This window comes from Schistocerca piceifrons, chromosome 11 (assembly GCF_021461385.2).
Source record: "Schistocerca piceifrons isolate TAMUIC-IGC-003096 chromosome 11, iqSchPice1.1, whole genome shotgun sequence".
Taxonomy (NCBI): domain Eukaryota; kingdom Metazoa; phylum Arthropoda; class Insecta; order Orthoptera; family Acrididae; genus Schistocerca; species Schistocerca piceifrons.
In genome coordinates, this window is record NC_060148.1 from 173,315,624 (window position 1) to 173,339,265 (window position 23,642).

Genomic DNA, 23,642 nt, shown 5'->3' on the forward strand with positions numbered 1-23,642 from the left:
TCTCTGACTACTGGTAAATCTTATGTGCCAGCATCCACGGAAGAATTAAAAACTTTCTTAGGGATAAATATCTTGATGGGCATAAAACCACTTCCTAGTTACAGAGACTACTGGAGTTCAGGTGCTGATCTACATGATAGTTATGTGAGTCAGCTGATGTCAAGGAGGCGTTTCGAATGGTTCCTCACCAACTTACATTTGAATGACAATAGTAAAATGCCACAACGAGGGGACACCAACTATGGTTAACTTTATAAGTTGCATCCTTCCCTAGAAAGAATTTCACATAACTTTCAGAAAGCACTTAATCCACATGAATGTATGGCAGTCGACGAATCTATGATTAAATTTAAAGGAAGATCTTCTATAAAACAGTACTTGCCAAAGAAGCCTATCAAGAGAGGCTACAAGGTGTGGGTACTAGCAGACAAATCTGACTATGCATGGAAATTGGATATTTACACTGGGAAGAAAGATAATGCTGTGGAAAAGAAATTGGGAGAAAGATTTGTGAAACACCTCACTGAAAATATTAAAGGTAAGGATCACAGAGTTTACTTTGATAATTATTTCAGTAGCCTAGATCTCCTTCGAGATTTGAAAGAAAACAAAATACGTGCTTGTGGTACAGTGAATCCAAGTAGAAAATATTTACCTATGCTGAAAAGTGACAAGGAAATGAAAAGGGGTGACTATGATTGGGCTACTAGCAATACAGGCCTTAGTGTGATGAAGTGGAAAGATAAGAGATCCGTCCATCTGCTTTCACATCTCCATGATCCAACTCAAACAACAGAGGTTACAAGAAAGGAAAAAGATGGAAATGAAATAAAAGTTTCTTGCCCTGTTGCTCTCTCCGATTACAATGCCAACATGAATTATGTAGATGAATTTGACCAGCTGAAGGGCATATATGAAACTGACAGAAAGAGCAGAAAGTGGTCGCACAGAATATTTTGGTACTTTATTTATGCCACCATGGTGAATGCTTTCGTCATCCATAAAGAAATGAAGTTGCCTACGATGACTCTGAAGGACTTCAGAACAGAAATCGCAAGGGATTTAGTGGTACCTGCCTTGGTACCTTCAAGAGGTAAAAAGCGAAGTCTGAACAGCCATCTCCAGTTCAACAAGAAGAAACCCAATGTTCCGAAATCGGTACGTCTTGAAAGTTCATCTCATCAGCCAGAAAGATCTACAAGGAGGAGATGTGCAGCATGTAGTTCCAAGAAACAACAAATTCTCACCGGCTGGATGTGTAGTGTGTTTAAGGTTCCAAAACGCTTAGGGAAAAGGGAGACATGCTTCCAAGACTATCATGCATCTTGATGCACGGTGGTACAAAAAATGAACCACCTCCCTTGTGACCAACAATGATTATAAAAATTGAATTTTTGTGTACAATGGTAATAATTATGTTCATTCTAATATAAATATGTTGCTTGTATGAATTTTTGACAATAAAAGCAAGTCGTGTACTTCTAGAGCTGGTTTTTGGTCAAATTAGTTGTACGTGAAAGAGTTAAAACTGAGATCATGACAAAATTTGCAGTGATGCAGCACCAAATTTCAATCAGTTACAAAACGAGTACTTAACGTTTCGCATTCCCGGGTATCAGTGTTCTCTGAGAATCAAGGGAAGGTTACGTCAGCCTACTCACAGAGCTCAGTCGTTAGCTAAAGCCATCACGCCTGACAATAAACGATCGAGACAAGTGATAAGATGGTACGTGCCACATCCGAATGGCCACCTGTGGAGCAAGTGAAGAACGCGGTGACGCAATATTGCCCGCTGAGAGGTACATATGCATCAGTGGTGGTCAGGCTGTCTCTGCCTACAGTGCTGGTCTGGCTGGGCTGTTGACGCGACGCTGTGTGTGCTGGGCTGACCCACCTCACTCTGGGGTGAGTAGAGACTCTGCAGGACGTGTCTCTTTTGTTACCTTTCAACGTTTGTGGGATTACTGGGCAGGTGATGCACTGCCCTGTCAGTCGATAACTCCTCTTTGAAGTTAAGACTCAGTTTATTCTGGGTGGGGCAGATTTTTAACTTGCAGAGGAACACAGTGCACGGCCATAACAAAGGCAACTGTTTTGCGCCAGAGTGCTCACTGCGACAGAATCGGAGTCACTACGTCCAAATTTTGCTGCAGTCTTATGCCTCCCTCTCCTGTGTACGTAGTGTAAGAGAGCGATCAAGATGTTTCCATTTGAGGGCATATCGGCAGCACATATGCAGCGTAGCGTGACTCTGATGCGGGAACATAAGCACCGTCATGTAGGCAAAAGATCAGTGTGTCATTTGTGTGTTTCCGACGCACACGCAGAACCGTGAACTACGGCGATGTTATTGGCAAATGCGTCCAAACAAGACCAACGAGGTGTTATTTCTTGGCTGCTGAAGGACAAACACCGGTCCATCGGAGAGTGAAGAATGTGTATGGGGCAGCGTGTCTGTCCCGAACCGCGCCGGCCGTTGTGGCCGAGCGGTTATAGGCGCTTCAGTCCGGAACCGTGCTGCTGCTACGGTCTCAGGTTGGAATCCTGCCTCGGGCATGGATGTGTGTGACGTCCTTAGGTTAGTTAGGCTTAAGTAGCTCTACATCAAGGGGACTGATGACCTCAGATGAGAAGTCCCATAGTGCTCAGAGCCATTTGAACCATTTTCTTTTGTCCTGCACCACAGTTGTGGAATGGTATCCCAGATTCTGCGATGGTCATAATTTGGAACGATCGTCTGCTTAGCTCCATTCGGATGTGGCACATACCACCTTATCGCTTATCTCGATCGTTTATTGTCAGGAGTGATGGATCTAGCTAACGACTGAGGTCTTTGACTAGGCTTACGTAACCCTTTCAGTGTTTCTCACACTGATATCCAGGATTGAGAAATGTATTCATTCTGTAACTGATTGAAATTAGTTACTGCTTAACTGCAAATTTTGTCATGATCTCAGTTCAAACAGCATAATACAGTCTATTTTGCAGTTGTATTTAGGAGATGTGTGGTTGTAGATCTGATGTTTCATGGTCAGTTCTTTTTGACTCGATTGGCCAGCCTGATGTGAAACATTTAAAATGGGATACATATTACATCATTAAATGAAAATTTTCTACATAACATTAAATACTCATCCACTGAAAAAACCCTTTCCGAACAGGCCTTGGAAGGCCTAATGGTACCGACCGGCCGCTGGTTCATCCTCAGAGCATAGGCATCACTGGATGCGCATACGGACGTGCGTGTGGTCAGCACACTGCTCTCCTGGTCGTATGTCAGTTTACGAGACCAGAGCCGCTACTTCTCAGTCAAGCAGTTCCTCAGTTTGCCTCACAAGGGTTGAGTGCACTCCACTTGCCAACAGCGCTCGGCAGACCGGATGGTCACCCATCCAAGTGCTAGCCCAGCCCGACAGCGCTTAACTTCTGTGAACTGACGGAAACCGATGTTACCACTGAAGCAAGGCCGTTGGCATTTATCCACTGATGGCCTTTAATATCGCAATACCATTAGCGGCAACTAAATTTCACTTATTACTTTTGTGTACAATGTAGCAGAAAGAGTGCAGGATTAAATTTTTAGATGATCTGGAGACATAGGACTTGGGCAGTGTGGCACACAAGACCGAATCTTCGTGGGCTGATACCGTGGAACTCCTATAACGACAACTTACCTATTAGCTTATCGTTTATTTTGTTCGTCAGCTCACTGACTTTTCTAGACAAATCCCCTTTAATTTGGATGGAGACTCCATACAGCATCGACAGAGAGAGCTAATCTTCTTTTCTACAAATAATGAACTATTTTTTGACGTTGAGGTCAATGCCAATACTGTAAATTTGCAACTATCCCCCTATCTGTCTCTCTATCTGTCTGTCAAAGCCACGGACACCTTTTACTTTCAGGAAAGGGAATACCTTCAGTAGCCTCTTGGATCTTTGCGCTATGTCAGTAAACGATTGAAGCGTCTCTCTGTATGAACGCCAGTCACCAAAATGAAGTCTGGAGGGTAGGAGATGACATACTGGCGGAAGTAAAGATGTCACGACTGATTCTGAGTCGTCCTTGGATACCTCATTTGAAAAAGCACTTGCTCACGAAAGGTAAAAGTCCCAGGTTCGAATCCCGATCAGAAACGCATTTTTAATGTGCCAGGAAATTTAAACAGCAGTCACTCTACTCTCGCGTCGTCTGTCGAAGTGGGGTGGGGAATCCTGAGATTAAGAAGAATTCTGTGTGCCGTGTCTATGGTTTACCGCCTGCTCCTTTCATAGAAAAGCAGTCACGACGATGTCTGACAGAAGTGCGCTTTAGAATTACTCCAGTGAAGTCGACGCTAACACTGTAAAGACTACAATGTGAGGGAAAAAGCAGTCGGGAAAACGGCGTACAACTACCTCTTTTGAAGGACTAGTAAGATCTGTACACAGTATTGGGTACGAAGAATTCTAAAAGCTAGAACGTGAGAGGTATCACTCCACTACCCTCCACTTCAGCGGTCACACGAAAAGATAAAAAATCAGGTAACTCTGAGGATTTGTTGATGAGAAATTAGGACTTGTGTACGTTGAACACTAAATCAAATAAAGCCGAAATCCTTATCTGGGAACGATTGTACTTCAATCCACTTAATTTCGTGAAAAATCTGGGGTTCGTGTGCGCTATGCTCTTTATGATGCCATTCCACATCGCTTTGCGAACGTTACGCCAACTCAGGGGTGAGACACCCGAGCACCTGAGCCAGAGTCCCTATCTCTCCTCATGCGACCGCCACGCCCTTTGCCCCTTAAAGTAAGCCCTGGACGATGCACGACTCCAGTAGGACGAGGGCGTGCAGCGGACAGTTAGGGACCTCTTCCCGCAGCAGCACAAGCTGCTTTACCAAACGGCTGTGTTGAATCCGACGCGTCGGGCTCATGATTGCCTCAATACTCACGGCGATTTTTCCTGATTCCCATAACGATTCTGTACTGTTCGTTCGCTTTACTTTCGACCACGTCTTTCATCTTTTACGTTTGACAGAATGTTTTTGCTGAAGCTTAGTGCGACAATGCAATACATTCTTCTATGCTTAGGGCAGGTATCAGGCAGCATAGACGTATTAAGATACAGAACTACCGTTTTCGGATTTAATTTGTGTACTGAACGATTTTCGTTCACTTGCAGATTCATGCAGTCTACTCACACTTTTCTCGTCCACTAAGATAAGCACAGAACAAATTGCAAAAACTACTTCTCAAACTATAAAGTGGAACATCTTTTACCTACTCAGTATTGAATCTTTGACTCCATTACAGAAATACAACCTAATTACACTATTGGCCATTAAAATTTCTACACCACGAAGATGACGTGCTACAGACGCGAAATTTAACCGGCAGGAAGAAGATGCTGTGATATGCAAATCATTAGCTTTTCAGAGCATTCACACAAGTTTGGCGCCGGTGGCGACACCTAAAACGTGCTGACATGAGGGAAGTTTCCAACCGACTTCTCATACACAAACAGCAGTGGACTGGCGTTGCCTGGTGAAACGTTATTGTGATGCCTCATGTAACGAGGGGAAATGCGTACCATCACGTTTCCGACTTTGATAAACGTCGGACTGTAGCCTTTCGCGATTGCGGTTTATCGTATCGCGTCATCGCTGCTCGCGTTGGTCGAGATCCAATGACTGTTAGCAGAATATGGAATCGGTGGGTTCAGGAGGGTAATACAGAACGCTGTGATGGATCCTAACGGCCTCGTATCACTAGCAGTCGAGATGACAGGCATCTTATTCGCATGGCTGTAACGGATCGTGCAGCCACGTCTCGATCCCTGAGTCAACAGATGGGGACGTTTGCAAGACAACAACCATCTGCACGAACAGTTCGATGACCTTTCCAATAGCAGCTCGGAGACCATGGCTGCGGTTACCCTTGACGCTGCATCACAGACAGGAGCGCCTGTGATGGTGTATCCAATAGCAGCTCGGAGACCAAGGCTGCGGTTATCCTTGACGCTGCATCACAGACAGGAGCGCCTGTGATGGTGTATGCATTGACGATCCTGGGTCCACGAATGGCAAAACGTCATTTTTTCGGATCAATCCAGGTTACAGCATCCTGATGGTCGCATCCGTGTTTGGCGACATCGTGGTGTACCCACATTGGAAGCGTATTCGTCATCGCCATACTGGTGTATCACCTAGCGTGATGGTATGTGGTGTCATTGGTTACACGTCTGGGTCACCTCTAGTTCGCATTGACGGCACTTTGAATAGTGGACGTTACATTTCAGATGTGTTACGACCCTTGGCTCTAGCCTTCATTCGATCTCTGCGAAACCCTACATTTCAGCAGGACAATGCACGACCGCATGTTGCAGGTCCTGTACCGGCCTTTCTGGATACAGAAAATGTTCGACTGGTGCCCTGGCCAGCACATTCTCCAGATCTCTCACCAACTGAAAACGTCTGGTCAATGGTGGCCGAGCAACTGGCTCGTCACAATACGCCACTCACTACTCTTGATGACTTTGGTATCGTGTTGAAGCTGCCTAGGCAGCTTCACCTGTACACGCCATCCAAACTCTGTTTGACTCAATGCCCAGGCGTATCAAGGCCGTTATTACGGCCAGAGGTGGTTGTTCTGGGTACTGATTTCTCAGGATCTATGCACCCAAATAGCGTGAAAATGTAATCACATCTCAGTTCTAGTATAATATATTTGTCCAATGAATACTTGTTTATCATCTGCATTTCTTCTTGGTGTAGCAGTTTTAATGGCCAGTAGTGTAATTTCGACGTTACAATCCAGTATAACGGCTGTGATTCATGAATTAGAAGTACGTCCTTTTGCGTTGAATGTTGATGTGCCAGAACCATCTGGAACTTTGTATAGTTCTTCCTAAAATATTAAAGTCTCCCCAAAATAGAGATGAATTGTTACTTCCATTTCAATGTTCCATTATTTGAGACATCTAGTCAATTTGTTTCTTTACCGGTTTTACCATAATGTAAACTTCCCATCTTGTGACTGACAGTAGGAGAAAGTTTAGAAAGTACTTATAAAGAATTACACATATTTCTGATATTTTTTTAAAGCTCTACATCACAGGAGCAATCTGGTACTGGTAAGTCAGACATGAATGACAAGTGAGTTACGCTCTTTTGTTATCTTGTATTGCCTGCGAGCGAAACCCAATTATTAGTCTTCTGTATTGGTGATTTTACTTCTCCTCGTATGGTGGGAAAGGGGGCTTACAGAATAAAACGACAGCATATGTTTTAGTTTAGTTGTAAGACATATTCTCTATGACAGACTCAACACTTCACCTACGGCTGGTTCGGTATTGTCTGCGAGGAATCTCTGGAATTGGTGAGAATGAGTTACTGTCTGACTGCGGCTGTCACCCTGCTTAAGTATTTGCTGGTAAGACACCCCAGACTTCAGTAGCAAACGGTAAGTCTACTTTGTGAACCAACTCCTACAAGACATGCCTGACTGGTTGTTATGAGCAGGATAATACGAATTCCGATACCAAAATTTCGATTTCCTCAATAACAGGACAGATTACAGGCATCGGTGGTTCTATGAAGTAGCACTACGGTTCCTTCTGACGTTGTTAGTATCTCTATTCTGAAAGACTTCGTGGTCAAGTGACACCACTCTCTCAAAAGAAATATGGAAATTATGTCTACGCCCTTTCTGAGAACATGTACAAAATAATTTTGCTGCAACAAAATGGGAACTCCTCAAAACGTAGTAGATTTTCGGCTGTTCGCTTGTGGTAGCAGTTTCGAAGAGAAAGGATACCTTGGTGTTATCACACACCAAAAAAAATTTTGCATCACCTCAGTTCCAAGAGTTCCTCGAACCTGTACAGAAAATTGGAATAGAGATCAACATACGCATCATTTCCGCCCTTTTTATTGCTCATGAAAACCACACATTGCATGTTGTTCCGTCATACAGTAAGACCTACAAAGGTGGTGCTCCAGATTGCTGTACACACTGGTACCTCTGACACCCAGTAGCACGTCCTCTTGCATTGATGCATGCCTGTATTCGTCGTGGCATACTATCCACAAGTTCATCAAGGCGATTCCGCGTAGATCCCTCAGAGTCGTTGGTGAGTCACGTCGTCCATAAACAGCCCTTTTCAATCTATCCCAGGTATGTTCGATGGGGCTCATGTCTGTAGAACATGCTGGCAACTCTAGTCGAGCGATGTCATTATCCTGAAGGAAGCCATTCACAAGATGTGCACGATGGGGGCGCGAACTGTCGTCCACGAAGACGAATGCCTCGCCGATATGCTGCCGATATGGTTGGACTATCGATCAGAGGATGGCATTCACGTATCGTACAACCGTCACGGCGTCTTCCATGACCCACCAGTGGCGTACGTCGGCCCCACATAATGCCACCCCAAAACAGCAGGGAACCTCCATCTTGCTGCACTCGCTACACCACGTGTCTAAGGCGTTCAGCCTGACCGGATTGCCTCCAAACACGTCTCCAACGATTGTTTGAAGGCATATGCGACAATCATTGGAGAAGAAAACGTGATGCCAATTCTGAGCAGTCCATTCAGTATGTTGTTGGGCCCATCTGTACCATGCTGCACGGTGTCGTGATTGCAAAGCTGGACCTCGCCATGGACGTTGGGAGTGAAGTTGCGCATCACGCAGCCTATTGCGCACAGTTTGAGTCATAACACGACGTCCTGTGTCTGCACGAAAATCATTATTCAAATTTATGGCATTGCTGTCAGGTTTCCTCCGAGCCATACCCCGTAGGTAGCGGTCATCCACTGCAGTAATAGCCCTTGGGTGACCTGAGCGAGGCATGTCATCGACAGTTCCTATTTCTCTGGTTCTCCTCCACGTCTGAACAACATCGCTTTGGTTCACTCCGAGACACCTGAACACTTCCCTGGTTGAGAGCCCTTCCTGCCACAAAATATCAATGTGGAAGCGATCGAACCGCGGTATTGACCGTCTGGGCATGGTTGAGCTACAGATGACATGAACTGTGTACCTCCTTCCTGATGTAATGACTGGAACTGATCAGCTGTCAGACTCCCTCTGTCTAATAGGCACTGCTCGTGTATGGTTGTTTACATCTTTGGGAAGGTTTAGTGACATCTCTGAACAGTCTAAGGGACTGTGTCTGTGATACAATATTCACAGTCATTGTCTATCTTCAGGAGCTTTGGGAATTGGGGTCATGAGAAACTTTTTTTGATGTGTGTAGTTGTCTTGCAGTGGACAACATTTACCAACTGTGTCTTCATACAGGTTTCATGTGCATGTGCAATAGTTGAAGGTGCTGTGTAAGAGCAAAGAGCAATGATGGTGTGTTTCAGTATCATCAACAATGTCTGCAATGAATAAGGTTCGAGACACTGGAGCTGTGGACCTGGGCGCCCTTCTGGATGCTGGACAGGGCGCTATGGTAACGCTGCTGCCTGGAGAGACACAGCTCGTGGCGCACAGAGCGGTCCTGGCCGCCAGGAGCCCCGTCTTCGCCGCCGTGTTCCGGCACGACACGCTGGAGGCCAGCAGCGGCCAGGTCACCATCGCAGACGTGGAGGGACTGACGCTGAGGCAGCTGCTGGCTGCAGGCCTCCCAGCTGCAGGCCTCCCAGCTGCCCGGCATAGCCCCCCAGCTCCTTGCAGCTGCTGATAAGTACGGATTTTCGACCCTAAAGGCCGTGTGTGAACATCAGCTGATTGCACAGCTGACCGTAGAGAGTGTGGCGGCCACAGCTGTCCTCGCCATCAGGAATTCGTGCACTGACCTAACTGTGGCTGTTGTCGCCTTCATGAAGGCCAACGTCCAGGTAATGGCCACACAGGGTTGGGCAGATGCATTGCTGAACCAGCCTCAACATTTTATTCAAGTGACTCGCCTTGTTGCTGCGCCACTTGGAGAAATTAGGTAAGCACAAAACAAGACACTCCTCTGCATTTTCCAGTTCTATCCTTACATGGGTCTGTACCATAAAATTGACCATGGTCAACAGCAATTTTCTAATAGTTCACGACATTTTCATTGCTTTCTCATAACACGTTCATCGAATCTCTAATCTGAACTGTTTTCATTAGGAGTTAAGTTAGCTAAAAGAAGTTTTGGAAAACTCGATATTTTCGTAGCTTCCTAGGTTGTATTAACCTCGAAGCAATCCATCCTTATATGTAGTCACTATTTCCGTTATACTACTTGTGTACAACACATTATTTGGGTTTTGGCATCATGCTTCTGAACAAAGATCATGTTGATAGTGTACTCAGCAGGTGGCATTTTCGATTTGGGCAAGATGATGTGCTGCTCAGTATAGACATAGACAAAGCAGAATGAGATTTTCACTCTGCAGCGGAGTGTGCGCTGATGTGAAACTTCCTGGCAGATTAAAACTGTGTGCCCGACCGAGACTCGAACTCGGGACCTTTGCCTTTCGCGGGCAAGTGCTCTAACAACTGAGCTACCGAAGCACGACTCACGCCCGGTACTCACAGCTTCACTTCTGCCACTGGTAGAGCACTTGCCCGTGAAAGGCAAAGGTCCCGAGTTCGAGTCTCGGTCGGGCACACAGTTTTAATCTGCCAGGAAGTTTCATAGACAAAGCAATTTGTGTGTTTTTAAACTGTGCACGTGAGTGCTTGAACCATTCTCTGCATGATGTACAGGTCCTCACAAAAAGTAATTGTTCTTCACAAAAAAAGTAATTGCTCACTGCCACTACTTCGCTGGCAGTAAGCTAGCCACAAATGGTGTCACACTACATAAACACAAGCTGAAGGGGAGGATTAAGTACGTCTCTCTTTACCAGTACCAAGTAGCAGTACGCTGGAAAACGAGTCAATCAAGGAGGGCAGCAACGTATTCATAGTTATCCATTTCTCACGTTGCCGTGCTGTAAATGCTGACTTGCCACAACTTTTAGTTCTAGTAAATGATATTGCTTTGTCAACATTGGGTCCACATTTATGTCTCACAGTTCCCATTCAGCTGCCAAAATGACAACTAGAACTGACAGGTGAATCTCTGCACATATAATCAACCTATTACCTTACAGTACACAGCTCGTGGTCTAGGGGCTAGCGTTACTTCCTCTGGATCACGGGGTCCTTGGTTTGATTCGAAGACGGATTGGGGATTTTCTCGCCCTGGTGACTGGGTGTTGTGTTGTCCTCATCAATTCATCATCATCCTCATTATTTGTGAGAGTTACTAGATTGGATTGTGGAAAAGAAAATAGACTGTGTAAAAATTGGGACTTTGTTCAGGTGCTAATGACCACACACTTGAGCACGCCACAAACCAAACATCATCATCATCATCATCGCCACCACCTTGCAGTTCCAACTTTCACAAGCATCCCACCAGATGCGGGTAGTAGTGGATAGCTTTGCATTAGTACACAGTTGAGGATATTAAAACTCAGTGACTCAGAAGCATAAACCACATACTTGGGAGTTCAATATGTCAGTGTAATCCAGAGCTGGTGTTCCTTTCAGACTGCCAAGGCACATATCTGCTACAGCGCAGGACAGTAGGAAAGTTTTCTGTGTCCCGTAATTGTCTTTTATTTTCTTAGTATGTGTGTGCAGTATGCCAGGCATTTTGGAGGAAAAATTATTTTACTACCCGCAAGCAGTATGGGTATAGTTTGATATAACTTTTAAGGAACATCAAGTGAAACATTTCACACTCCACTGCTCTGATCCACAATACAACAAACCAGTCATCTCAACAACATGGCAGTTTAGAGTGGTCCTAGACAATGCCTTATCTTTCCTTCACATTTTCTTCTCGTCTCAGTCGATTAGTTACCCCAAAATATTTGCTCTACTTTGGTACAATCTCGTTTACAACACACACGAAATTTTGTGTAGGTATTAACAAATTACACTATTGGCCATTAAAATTCCTACACCAAGAAGAAATGCAGATGATAAATGGGTATGCATTGGACAAATATATTATACTAGAACTGACAAGTGATTACATTTTCACGCTATTTGGGTGCATAGATCCTGAGAAATCAGTACCCAGAACAACCACCTCTGGCTGTAATAACGGCCTTGATACGCCTGGGCATTGTGTCAAACAGAGCTTGGATGGCGTGTACAGGTACAGCCGCCCATGCAGCTTCAACACGATACCACAGTTCATCAAGAGTAGTGACTGGCGTATTGTGACGAGCCAGTTGATCGGCCACTATTGACCAGACGTTTTCAGTTGGTGAGAGATCTGGAGAATGTGCTGGCCAGGGCACCAGTCGAACATTTTCTGTTTCCGTACAGGACCTGCAACATGCGGTTGTGCATTATCCTGCTGAAATGTGGGGTTTCGCAGGGATCGAATGAAGGGTAGAGCCACGGGTCATAACACATCTGAAATGTAGCGTCCACTGTTCAAAGTGCCGTCAATGCGAACTAGAGGTAACCGAGACGTGTAACCAATGGCACTCCATACCATCACGCCAGGTGATAGTATGGCGATGACGAATACACGCTTCCAATGTGCGTTCACGGCATGTCGCCAAACACGGATGCGACCTTCATGATGCTGTAAACAGAACCTGGATTCATCCGAAATAATTACGTTTTGCCATTCATGCACCCACGTTCGTCATTGCGTACACCATCGCAAGCGCTCCTGTCTGTGATGCAGCGTCAAGGGTAACCGCAGCCATGGTTTCCGTGCTGATAGGCCATGCTGTTGCAAACGTCACCTAACTGTTCGTGCAGATGGTTGCCGTCTTGCAAACGTCCCCATCTGTTGACTCAGGGATCGAGACGTGGCTGCACGATCCGTTACAGCCATGCGAATAAGATGCCTGTCATCTCGACTGCTAGTGATACGAGGCCGTTGGGATCCAGCACGGCGTTCTGTATTACCCTCTTGAACCCACTGATTCCATATTCTGGTAACAGTCATTGGATCTCGACCAACGCGAGCAGCAATGTCGCGATACGATAAACCGCAATGGCGATTGGCTACAATCCGACCTTTATCAAAGTCGGAAACGTGATGGTACGCATTTCTCCTCCATACACGAGGCATCACAACAACGTTTCACCAGGCAACGCCGGTCCACTGCTGTTTGTGTATGAGAAATCCGTTGGAAACTTTCCTCATGTCAGCACGTTGTAGGTGTCGCCACCGGCGCCAACCTTGTGCGAATACTCTGAAAAGCTAATGATTTTCATATCACAGCATCTTCTTCCTGTCGCTTAAATTTCGCGTCTGTAGCACGTCATCTTCGTGGTGTAGCAATTTTAATGGCCAGTAGTGTATATAAAATCCTGGAAGAGCAAGCATCAAATCCCTACGCTCCTTCCTTGTTTGAAATTCTCTATGGTGTTAATAGATCCTGTCCATAGAGTATCAAAAGTTTCCTTCTACTTTGACACAGCAGGTGATCTTCCCTATCCAACATACTGGAGCTGCTGATACATTTATAGGGATGACAGTATTGAGTAGATGTATACATACCACTCTCCTTTGTTATAAACTGTATCACAGGTATGTATGCCCCACTCACGTTTATTTCCTATGTTTTTTAACTATTTTTAAGCATATGTCTGCAGTACACAATGGTGTGTTTCAAGAACTGTAAACGTTGAGATGATATTGTTTACAATGTCAAAGACGATTTTTCTTTTAACTGTAGCCATTGTTTTAAACTCTTCAAGCAACTTTGTTTGTTCAACGTTATGTTAAATGAAAATTAATGTGTGAAAATGAAACACATCACCAGTGGTGTGTTTTCGAGAATTTCTGACTCTGAAACATTGCACGTAAATTTACTTTTACCTGCTTTACTCAAAAGTAAATTCGGGAAATACTCTTGATAACTTTTAAAATCTACTTAATGTAATTCCTGGTTACAATTTTCTTCAGTCTTTTAGACTTCACACCATATTGCTTGGTATCTGTTCATCTGACTGTGATGAAGTCAATTTGTTACATAACTTCCCATTCAGATCTGTATGGTCATGAGAAGCTAGACGTTGTTTCTGTAGTAAGCTGATAACCCACTTTACCAGATTGTATTGCCATCTCTCTCTCCCTCTCTCACACACACATGCACACACACACACACACACACACACACACACACACACACACACACACGTCGATTCATCATTTCTGTTGGATCGTGCCTCACATCGACCTCTTGAGTAACAGTGATCGTTGGCCCATGTGTATCAATTCCGTTTATTGTACAGCATTTACATTTCTGTGTAATAATGTTTTAATGTCAGTTAAATTTCCCACTGGATTGGCTCCATTCTGTCATGAATCGTCATCTTCCTGCACTGCTACTTCCTCTGAAGCACCTTCCCAGCTAAGTTCAAAACTTGCTGTCCAGTTCATTTTCGGTGTCTCTTATAGCCCATTCCCTGGCACGTGAGCTACAAACACTTTGAACACTGTCTGATGATGATAGTGTTACGGTAACAACAGTTAAGAACAATTAAAGGTCTGAGACAGCCTGTTTGATGCCCTTCTAATTTCTGTGTGATGTATGCCGCTGAAAAATTCTTCTGCCAGTCCAGATTTATTGTGGGCCATTGTAATTATCTTTTATTTGTGCTTAATTTTGAACAATTTGTTTTTTGGTATGATAAGCTCCATCTGTAGGGAGAAATAATCTAGAAATTTGTAGTGGTCTGTACCGCCTATGCAATTAATTGAAGGCAGTTTGTTTATTGCTATATGCTTTTCGCTTCTTTTACTTGGGAAGCATCATCAGTGGCATTTAATACATCTATCCTTTTATAGACGCAATAAACGTATTATGTGGTAGATATACTATGCTGCTCTATTAAATTTTGTCATGCTTTTCTCTTTCTTTTTAGATTAGAATCAACTACTGTAGCACAAATTCCGTAATGTGAACTTATCGTTCGGTGTTACTTACGATTTACAGCGCTGCTGACTGATATGTGTGGTCCTGGAGATGTATTAATTAGTTTCCATACCTCAGCTGGCCGATTTATGGCGTTCTTTCACCCATATTTGTCACGTAGCATATATCACTTGCACCTTCCATTTTGTGATCAATTGTTTGTTGTTGCTGTGGTCTTCAGTCCTGAGACTGGTTTGATGCAGCTCTCCATGCTACTCTATCCTGTGCAAGCTTCTTCATCCTCCAGTACCTACTGCAACCTACATCCTTCTGAATCTGCTTAGTGTATTCATCTCTTGGTCTCCCTCTACGATTTTTACCCTCCACGCTGCCCTCCAATGCTAAATTTGTGATCCCTTGATGCCTCAAAACATGTCCTACCAACCGATCCCTTCTTCTAGTCAAGTTGTGCCACAAACTTCTCTTCTCCACAATCCTATTCAACACCTCCTCATTAGTTACATGATCTACCCACCCTATCTTCAGCATTCTTCTGTAGCACCACATTTCGAAAGCTTCTATTCTCTTCTTGTGCAAACTGGTTATCGTCCATGTTTCACTTCCATACATGGCTACACTCCATACAAATACTTTCAGAAACGCCTTCCTGACACTTAAATCTATACTCGATGTTAACAAATTTCTCTTCTTCAGAAACGATTTCCTTGCCATTGCCAGTCTACATTTTATATCCTCTCTACTTCGACCATCATCAGTTATTTTACTCCCTAAATAGCAAAACTCCTTTACTACTTTAAGTGTCTCACTTCCTAATCTAATCCCCTCAGCATCACCCGATTTAATTTGACTACATTCCATTATCCTCGTTTTGCTTTTGTTGATGTTCATCTTATATCCTCCTTTCAAGACACTGTCCATTCCGTTCAACTGCTCTTCCAAATCCTTTACTGTCTCTGACAGAATTACAATGTCATCGGCGAACCTCAAAGTTTTTACTTCTTCTCCATGAATTTTAATACCTACTCCGAATTTTTCTTTTGTATCCTTTACTGCTTGCTCGACATACAGATTGAATAACATCGGGGAGAGACTACAACCCTGTCTCACTCCTTTCCCAACCACTGCTTGCCTTTCATGCCCCTCGACTCTTATAACTGTCATCTGGTTTCTGTACAAATTGTAAATAGCCTTTCGCTCCCTGTATTTTACCCCTCTCAACTTCAGAATTTGAAACAGAGTATTCCAGTTAACGTTGTCAAAAGCTTTCTCTAAGTCTACAAATGCTAGAAACGTAGGTTTGCCTTTTCTTAATCTTTCTTCTAAGATAAGTCGTAAGATTAGTATTGCCTCACGTGTTCCAAAATTTCTACGAAATCCAAACTGATCTCCCCTGAGGTCCGCTTCTTCCAGTTTTTCCATTCATCTGTAAAGAATTCGCGTTAGTATTTTGCAGCTGTGACTTATTAAACTGATAGTTCGGTAATTTTCACATCTGTCAACACCTGCTTTCTTTGGGATTGGAATTATTATATTCTTCTTGAAGTCTGTGGGTATTTCGCCTGTCTCATACATCTTGCTCACCAGATGGTAGAGTTTTGTCATGACTGGCTCTCCCAAGGCCATCAGTAGTTCTAATGGAATGTTATCTACTCCCAGGGCCTTGTTTCGACTCAGGTCTTTCAGTGCTCTGTCAAACTCTTCACACAGTATCTTATCTCCCATTTCGTCTTCATCTACATCCTCTTCCATTTCCATAATATTGTCCTCAAGTACATTGCCCTTGTATAAACCCTCTATATACTCCTTCCACCTTTCTGCCTTCCCTTCTTTGCTTAGAACTGGGTTGCCATCTGAGCTCTTGATATTCATACAAGTGGTTCTCTTTTCTCCAAAGGTCTCTTTAATTTTCCTGTAGGCAGTATCTATCTTACCCCTAGTGAGACAAGCCTCTACATCCTTACATTTGCCCTCTAGCAATCCCTGCTTAGTCATTTTGCACTTCCTGTCGATATCATTTTTGAGACGTTTGTATTCCTTTTTGCCTGCTTCATTTACTGCATTTTTATATTTTCTCCTTTCATCAATTAAATTCAATATTTCTTCTGTTACCCAAGGATTTCTATTAGCCGTCGTCTTTTTACCTACACGATCCTCTGCTGCCTTCACTACTTCATCCCTCAGAGCTACCCATTCTTCTTCTACTGTATTTCTTTCCCCCATTCCTGTCAATTGTTCCCTTATGCTCTCCCTGAAACTCTCTACAACCTCTGGTTCTTTCAGTTTATCCAGGTCCCATCTCCTTAAATTCCCACCTTTTTGCAGTTTCTTCAGTTTCAATCTGCAGTTCATAACCAATAGATTGTTGTCAGAATCCACATCTGCCCCTGGAAATGTCTTACAATTTAAAACCTTGTTCCTAAATCTCTGTCTTACCATTATATAATCTATCTGATACCTTTTAGTATCTCCAGGATTCTTCCAGGTATACAACCTTCTTTTATGATTCTTGAACCAAGTGTTAGTTATGATTAAGTTATGTTCTGTGCAAAATTCTACAAGGCGCCTTCCTATTTCATTTCTTCCCCCCAATCCATATTCACCTACTATGTTTCCTTCTCTCCCTTTTCCTACTCTCGAATTCCAGTCACTCATGACTATTAAATTTTCATCTCCCTTCACTACCTGAATAATTTCTTTTATCTCGTCATACATTTCATCAATTTCTTCGTCATTTGCAGAGCTAGTTGGCATATAAACTTGTAGTACTGTAGTAGGCATGGGCTTTGTGCCTATCTTGGCCACAATAATGCGTTCACTATGCTGTTTGTAGTAGCTAACCCGCACTCCTATTTTCCTATTCATTATTAAACCTATTCCTGCATTACCCCTATTTGATTTTGTATTTATAACCCTGTAATCACCTGACCAAAAGTCTTGTTCCTCCTGCCACCGAACTTCACTAATTCCCACTATATCTGACTTTAACCTATCCATTTCCCTTTTTAAATTTTCTAACCTACCTGCCTGATTAAGGGATCTGACATTCCACGCTCCGATCCGTAGAAGGCCAGTTTTCTTTCTCCTGATAACGACGTCCTCCTGAGTAGTCCCCGCCCGGAGATCCGAATGGGGGACTATTTTACCTCCGGAATATTTTACCCAAGAGGACGCCATCATCATTTAATCATACAGTAAAGCTGCATGTGATCAATATGTGTGTTTTTTCAGTGTGTAGTGTTGCCAACTGTCGTTGTGTGTTTGTCTGTCTTTTGTGTGTGTTGTGTTGCGGTTTGATATTTTTCATTTTTTACTTGTGTGTGTGTGTGTGTGCGCGAGCGCGCGCGCGCGTGCGTGTGTGTGTGTGTGTGTGTGTGTGTGTGTGTGTGTGTGTGTGTGTGTGTGTGTGTGTGTGTGTGCGCATGTGTGTGTGTGTGTGTGTGCGTGTGTGTGTGTATCTATTTCCTGTGTATAATCGTGTAATTCTCTTTTGAGGTGGTAATTTTTTGGGTAGTTCATTATAAAATCATTCATGTTAACTGACAAACTATTCTTGTTCAGAGTGTGTGTTCAACTATCCCTGTAAACACTCCCTCAGCAGTGCTGCCTGTACTGTGGAGACCCCTATACACCCCCACCCCCTATGTGAATAGACTCACCCATGCAGTACCTCTCTCTGCGCAGTGCGCTGGCCACCACAGGGGGTGGCCCCATCCCTGGCAGTCACCATCAGCCTCTCAGTGGCCACAGCCGGACTCCTGCCACAGCTACTCCACCCAAAACTCCCCACCACACACCCCCAGCTGATGATGCAATTGTCTCTCGCGTGCAGTGAGTTGCAGCACTGTTTAAACACTTTTTGCACGTGTGGTACCACATTCTGCGGTGTTAACTAAGTGTTACAGGAAAAAATTGAATCCCTGGTTTTTTAGTTTATGAATGAAGCACAAGTTACAGATCTTGGAAAAATATATTCTTTTATTGTATTTGAGTAGTGGTATCATGAAATCATCATTTGAGTAGATATGCATAAGACAGATAGTTTCTCTGGCTTCACAGTGAACAATATGTTCTGTTCAGAATTATTGAAATGCTCTTATATGATAAATGTGGCATAGGAAGCATATACATTTCAAAAGATTCTTCGTTCATTGGTGTGCAGTTTCTGCTTTCAATAATACTTATTTATCTTACAACTCATTTCCAAAGAAAATGTCTGTCGAAGCATGGTTTTGTTGAATTACGATTCAACAAAACCTAGATCTCAAGTAAATGAGTAATTGTGGATGTAAGTGCATACAGTTTCTCAGAAATAAATGATGAACAAAGAGTAAGTGGGTAAAGGAGTAGGAGGAACAAAAAGTAAATATTCGACACAGGATTGAGGGTATGGCTTGTTTTGAATGTGTGTTCAAATATACTTTGAATTTTCTCTAACTGACATTTATCAACATTTATATATATAGTGACCATTGAAAATTTGTGTTAAATTTGTGCCCAGATATCCTGATTATCACAGGCAGTCACCTTAACCTTCAGTCTATCTGACCACACCCTGAGCCGAGACTCAGTCTTTCTCATAGACGCCCCACCACTGATTTCCATACACTAGTATGAGAGTTTCTGCCATGGGGTATGTGTGAATAGCAACAATGGGTAGAGGAGTTAGTGGGAAACCTTGGTTCATCTTAGTACAATGTGTTTGAGAATCTCTAATGGTAGTGTTTGGATATCATGGGCGAAAACATCAGCCACAATGAAAGTTGGAGAGAAGTGCAGGTGTTCTCATGTGGCCTAAACGTTAATGCACCTGCATGCAATAATCAGAAAATCTGGCCAGTCTTGTTGTGGGTGTGATTGAGTGGAGATGCGTGTGGTGCAGTGTGCCTTGCCTCCGAGCAGGTGACAGAGTTTTGTAGGTGTTCTAAGTACAGTTTTCTGTTCATCATGGAGCAGTTTTTGTGAAATTCCAACCTAAAGTTTGTTGTTGTTGTTGTTGTGGTCTTCAGTCCTGAGACTGGTTTGATGCAGCTCTCCATGCTACCCTATCCTGTGCAAGTTTCTTCATCTCCCAGTACCTACTACAACCTACATCCTTCTGAATCTGCTTAGTGTATTCATCTCTTGGTCTCCCTCTACGATTTTTACCGTCCACGCTGCCCTCCAATGCTAAATTTGTGATCCCTTGATGCCTCAGAACATGTCCTACCAACCGGTCCCTTCTTCTCGTCAAGTTGTGCCACAAATTCCTCTTCTCCCCAATTCTATTCAATACCTTCTCATTAGTTATGTGATCTACCCATCTAATCTTCAGCATTCTTCTGTACAACCTAAAGTACATATTTTAAATCAATTACCAATGGTAGTAGTCACATATAGTTGGATTTATGAGAAAAAAATGTAGCTATCTGAGAGTGGATTGGTAGTTTTGCAGTATGACTGCATTGCCCACACAGTTCACTTTAAAATTAAAGACCGTGCATTTTGCATCTGAATCTTACTCATACAGACCTGTACTACCAACGGTGAGCTTATTTAACATCTTTTAAATTAATCAGTGCAGAATACAACGCGATATTGTTAATTATTGAAAGGCGAAAAATAGGACCAAAACGATCATTTTACTAAAGTTGACAATGTGGTATATCATAGACCATCCACACACCTTGATGCTTGATTACATCTATGTCAGCGATAGCATGATCCAGCAGGTTAAAAGCTCATTATACAAAGCCAGAATCGTGTAACAGTTCTTTCAAGAGGACGATAGGAAACCAAATTTCATGTCGTGGCCACCAAAATCGACTTGCCTGTACCTAGTGGAACACACATAGGATGCTCTTGGGTGCCAACTCCTTGCCAACGAACAACCGGCCCAATATGTATGGGAATTGATCCGTGCATAGTCCCAAAACCTACCAAGGTCTTGTAGAATTCATGCCACGTACAATCGTTGCTGTATTTCATAAAAAGGTAGATTGATGTGCTATTTAGCAGCTGATTATAAGGTTTTAGCTTGTGTGTGTGTGTGTGTGTGTGTGTGTGTGTGTGTGTTTTACCAGCGCTATTTGACAAAAGTTCTTGACCAAATGTGAACAGCATGTGCAGTAACAGAGCAACCACAGTTCTAAAATTGTAGACATTGATAGCTATGATACACAAAATACAAAATCAGACGAGTCCTAATACAATACACACAGCAGCATACAGATTGGCAAAAGGAAACAACGCAATATTATTCCCCATGCCTCTACAGATAACACGGAGCATAACACAATTTCTTGAGGTATGAACAACTGAACGCCATAATAATCAACACAATGTGACAAGCAAGGCAAGCACGTGTGATAAATAATAACACTGATGACAAAATATTGGTTCTACACAATAAACAATAAAGTAAAAGGCCATGACGCCAGCAGAACAGTTAACTAGTTAGAAATGACAGAATGTAAAGCCAGATGCAGTAAGCAACTACGAAACACATTTTTATGCATTTCCGCACACTACATGTTAATCCATAGAAAACTATGTTTTGTCCTCACCACAGCAGCAAAGAGACTGTAGACTGGTATAATCTTTTTGTAGGACAGACCGTCTGGAAATGATACTTTTGCTACAAACATTTGTGATCTCCAGCTCTGAAGGAGCAATTTAACTTTATTCGTTCAGAAGTAATTTGACAGTCACTGAAATGAATTTACTTTACTACAGTTAATATTCAGTGCTCTACCTGGAATCAAGATGGATGGAAGCTTACGTAGCACAATAGCTACCGTCATTAAAATTTGAAGTCACATATTAATGAAAATTTAATATTGAAAATTAAATGAAAGAAATCTCAAAACCTGAAGCACTAAGTGAATTAGCAATGCGACGAGCCAGTATTATAAACACGCAAATAAAATTAAAGCTGTATTTTCCACCTAAATACACTTGTGACAATCTTGCACTGTCGTAATTCTGAGATTGTTTTATATGATCTTTTGATCGTTTAGATATACTCAGAATTATTTAAACACAGTGACATGGAAATCAGAATTCAATTTCTGAATTTAGGATAACTACTTAAAAGATACTTTTAAAAAAATTGTTGTGTTCAGTAATTAGCCATGAAGTTTATGGCCGTAATGTTAAATGCACTACGGCGAGTTGAAAAACAGTGAGCGAGAGAGAGAGAGAGGGTGATACATACGTACGTACGATAAATCCCTCCCCCCGAAAATTTCTCTCCTTCGTATTTCCTCTGTGTTACCATAGGCGACGAGTCACTGATCTCATTTGTACTAAGGTTGCCGCACAAGCGAGGTGCCTATTTGCTTCCATCGCCCTGAGTGGAATGTGTTCAGTTCTAACAAATGTTTGCCAAAATACAGTATTCTACAGTACTTGTCCCCTGCGCAGAAAACTGCACGTAGGTCGTGAATCCGTAATCTTGAGGCTGTAAGAAACTCTTAGCGAAATTGATATTATGTGAATAACTAAATTTTCCGGTATTTTTGTTTATATGGGACGCCACTCATTTTTTATTAGTACAACACCACAAACTGCACAGTTACATTCCATTTTAAGAGTCATAAATAATTTCCGTTCTCCAACAAAATAATGAGCTACGTATTTCCATAATTACTGTAGCACTGTTCTCAGCTATATGTATAAATGACCAGAAATTGCTGACAACGTCTTAACTCTGATCTTACAGCCTAACCACTTCGCCCGCCAACCAAGCTAGGTGCGATCCGAAGATTACCAAAGTGCTTCGTTTCCTTTTCGTTTAGCAGTTGTTTATTATTCTGCTGGTTATTAATGCTTGTGAAATAATGGAATGAGAGCACGCTACTGAGAGATGCTTTAATTTGAAATGCAAATAAATATGCTCTTTGGTTTGCCTCATATTAATAACGGAAGATGATCATTTTAGGCGCGCAACTTCCGAACGCAACAGCCAATCGCGGAGAGGACCACAGTTTAAGCGCTCTTTCTCACGATACCATAACCGAATAAATCATCTGTCACCGGTATCTCACACCACATTACGTCATCTTGCCACTTCTGCCTTCTCAACTGCTCTAAGAAGAGCTTCTTGTACCTGTATATGACGGCTCTAAGGCCAGAAATATTACAACACTTCTGGTTACTTAGGTTCACTAAATATTCTTGCCTCGTTTATCGTGGCTGTTGCGGTCCTGTAGTTGACGTTCACTGACCGATAATTGGTTAGGACCTTCATGTCTCCAGTAAGATGGAATTAATTTGTTACTACCACCTTTCTTGCAGTAGCCACTTTCCTTGGAGTTGCGTTGGCTCCATATACCATCTTAGATTATGTTGGATATGCTTGCTTTCCAGAAACTGAATTTCTGGAGACGACTTTACGAGACGAACGCCGCTGCCATTACAGCTTTCTCTCTATCACGCACAGTTTGACCACTCCGGAAATTTTGACATCGCCAGACATGGCACAGGTAACTAGCTAACCAGGTTACTCTGCCTGCAGCTTCTGTTTTTCGTTTCCTTCAGGACTTTCTGAGCCACTTAAGGTGGAAGTCATGCACACAACCACAGGCTGAAAACCCTAAGAGGATCCCCGTCTTTATTTGCTTTGTAGAAAGTAACATACATTTTCAAATAACCTACGAATATTACGGTCATTATAATTGTAGAAAACATTCATTATTATGCTTTTGGTTTCCTTAAACAATATCTGTTACTCCATTCACTTTCACACGACAGTTAACATACTTTAAAAAACGTCAATACCTTTATGCAT

General features: G+C 42.8%; 1 protein-coding gene across 1 annotated transcript in view; it reads left to right on the forward strand.

The window, feature by feature from the left end:
• The first annotated feature begins 339 nt into the window (after window positions 1-339).
• Window positions 340-23,642, forward strand: part of LOC124719877 (serine/threonine-protein phosphatase 6 regulatory ankyrin repeat subunit B-like) — a 33,868-nt gene continuing 10,565 nt past the window's right edge. Inside the window, exon 1 of the mRNA XM_047245058.1 lies at window positions 340-538. Coding sequence (XP_047101014.1) covers window positions 340-538 — 199 coding nt within the window. The remainder of the gene's footprint in view (window positions 539-23,642) is intronic.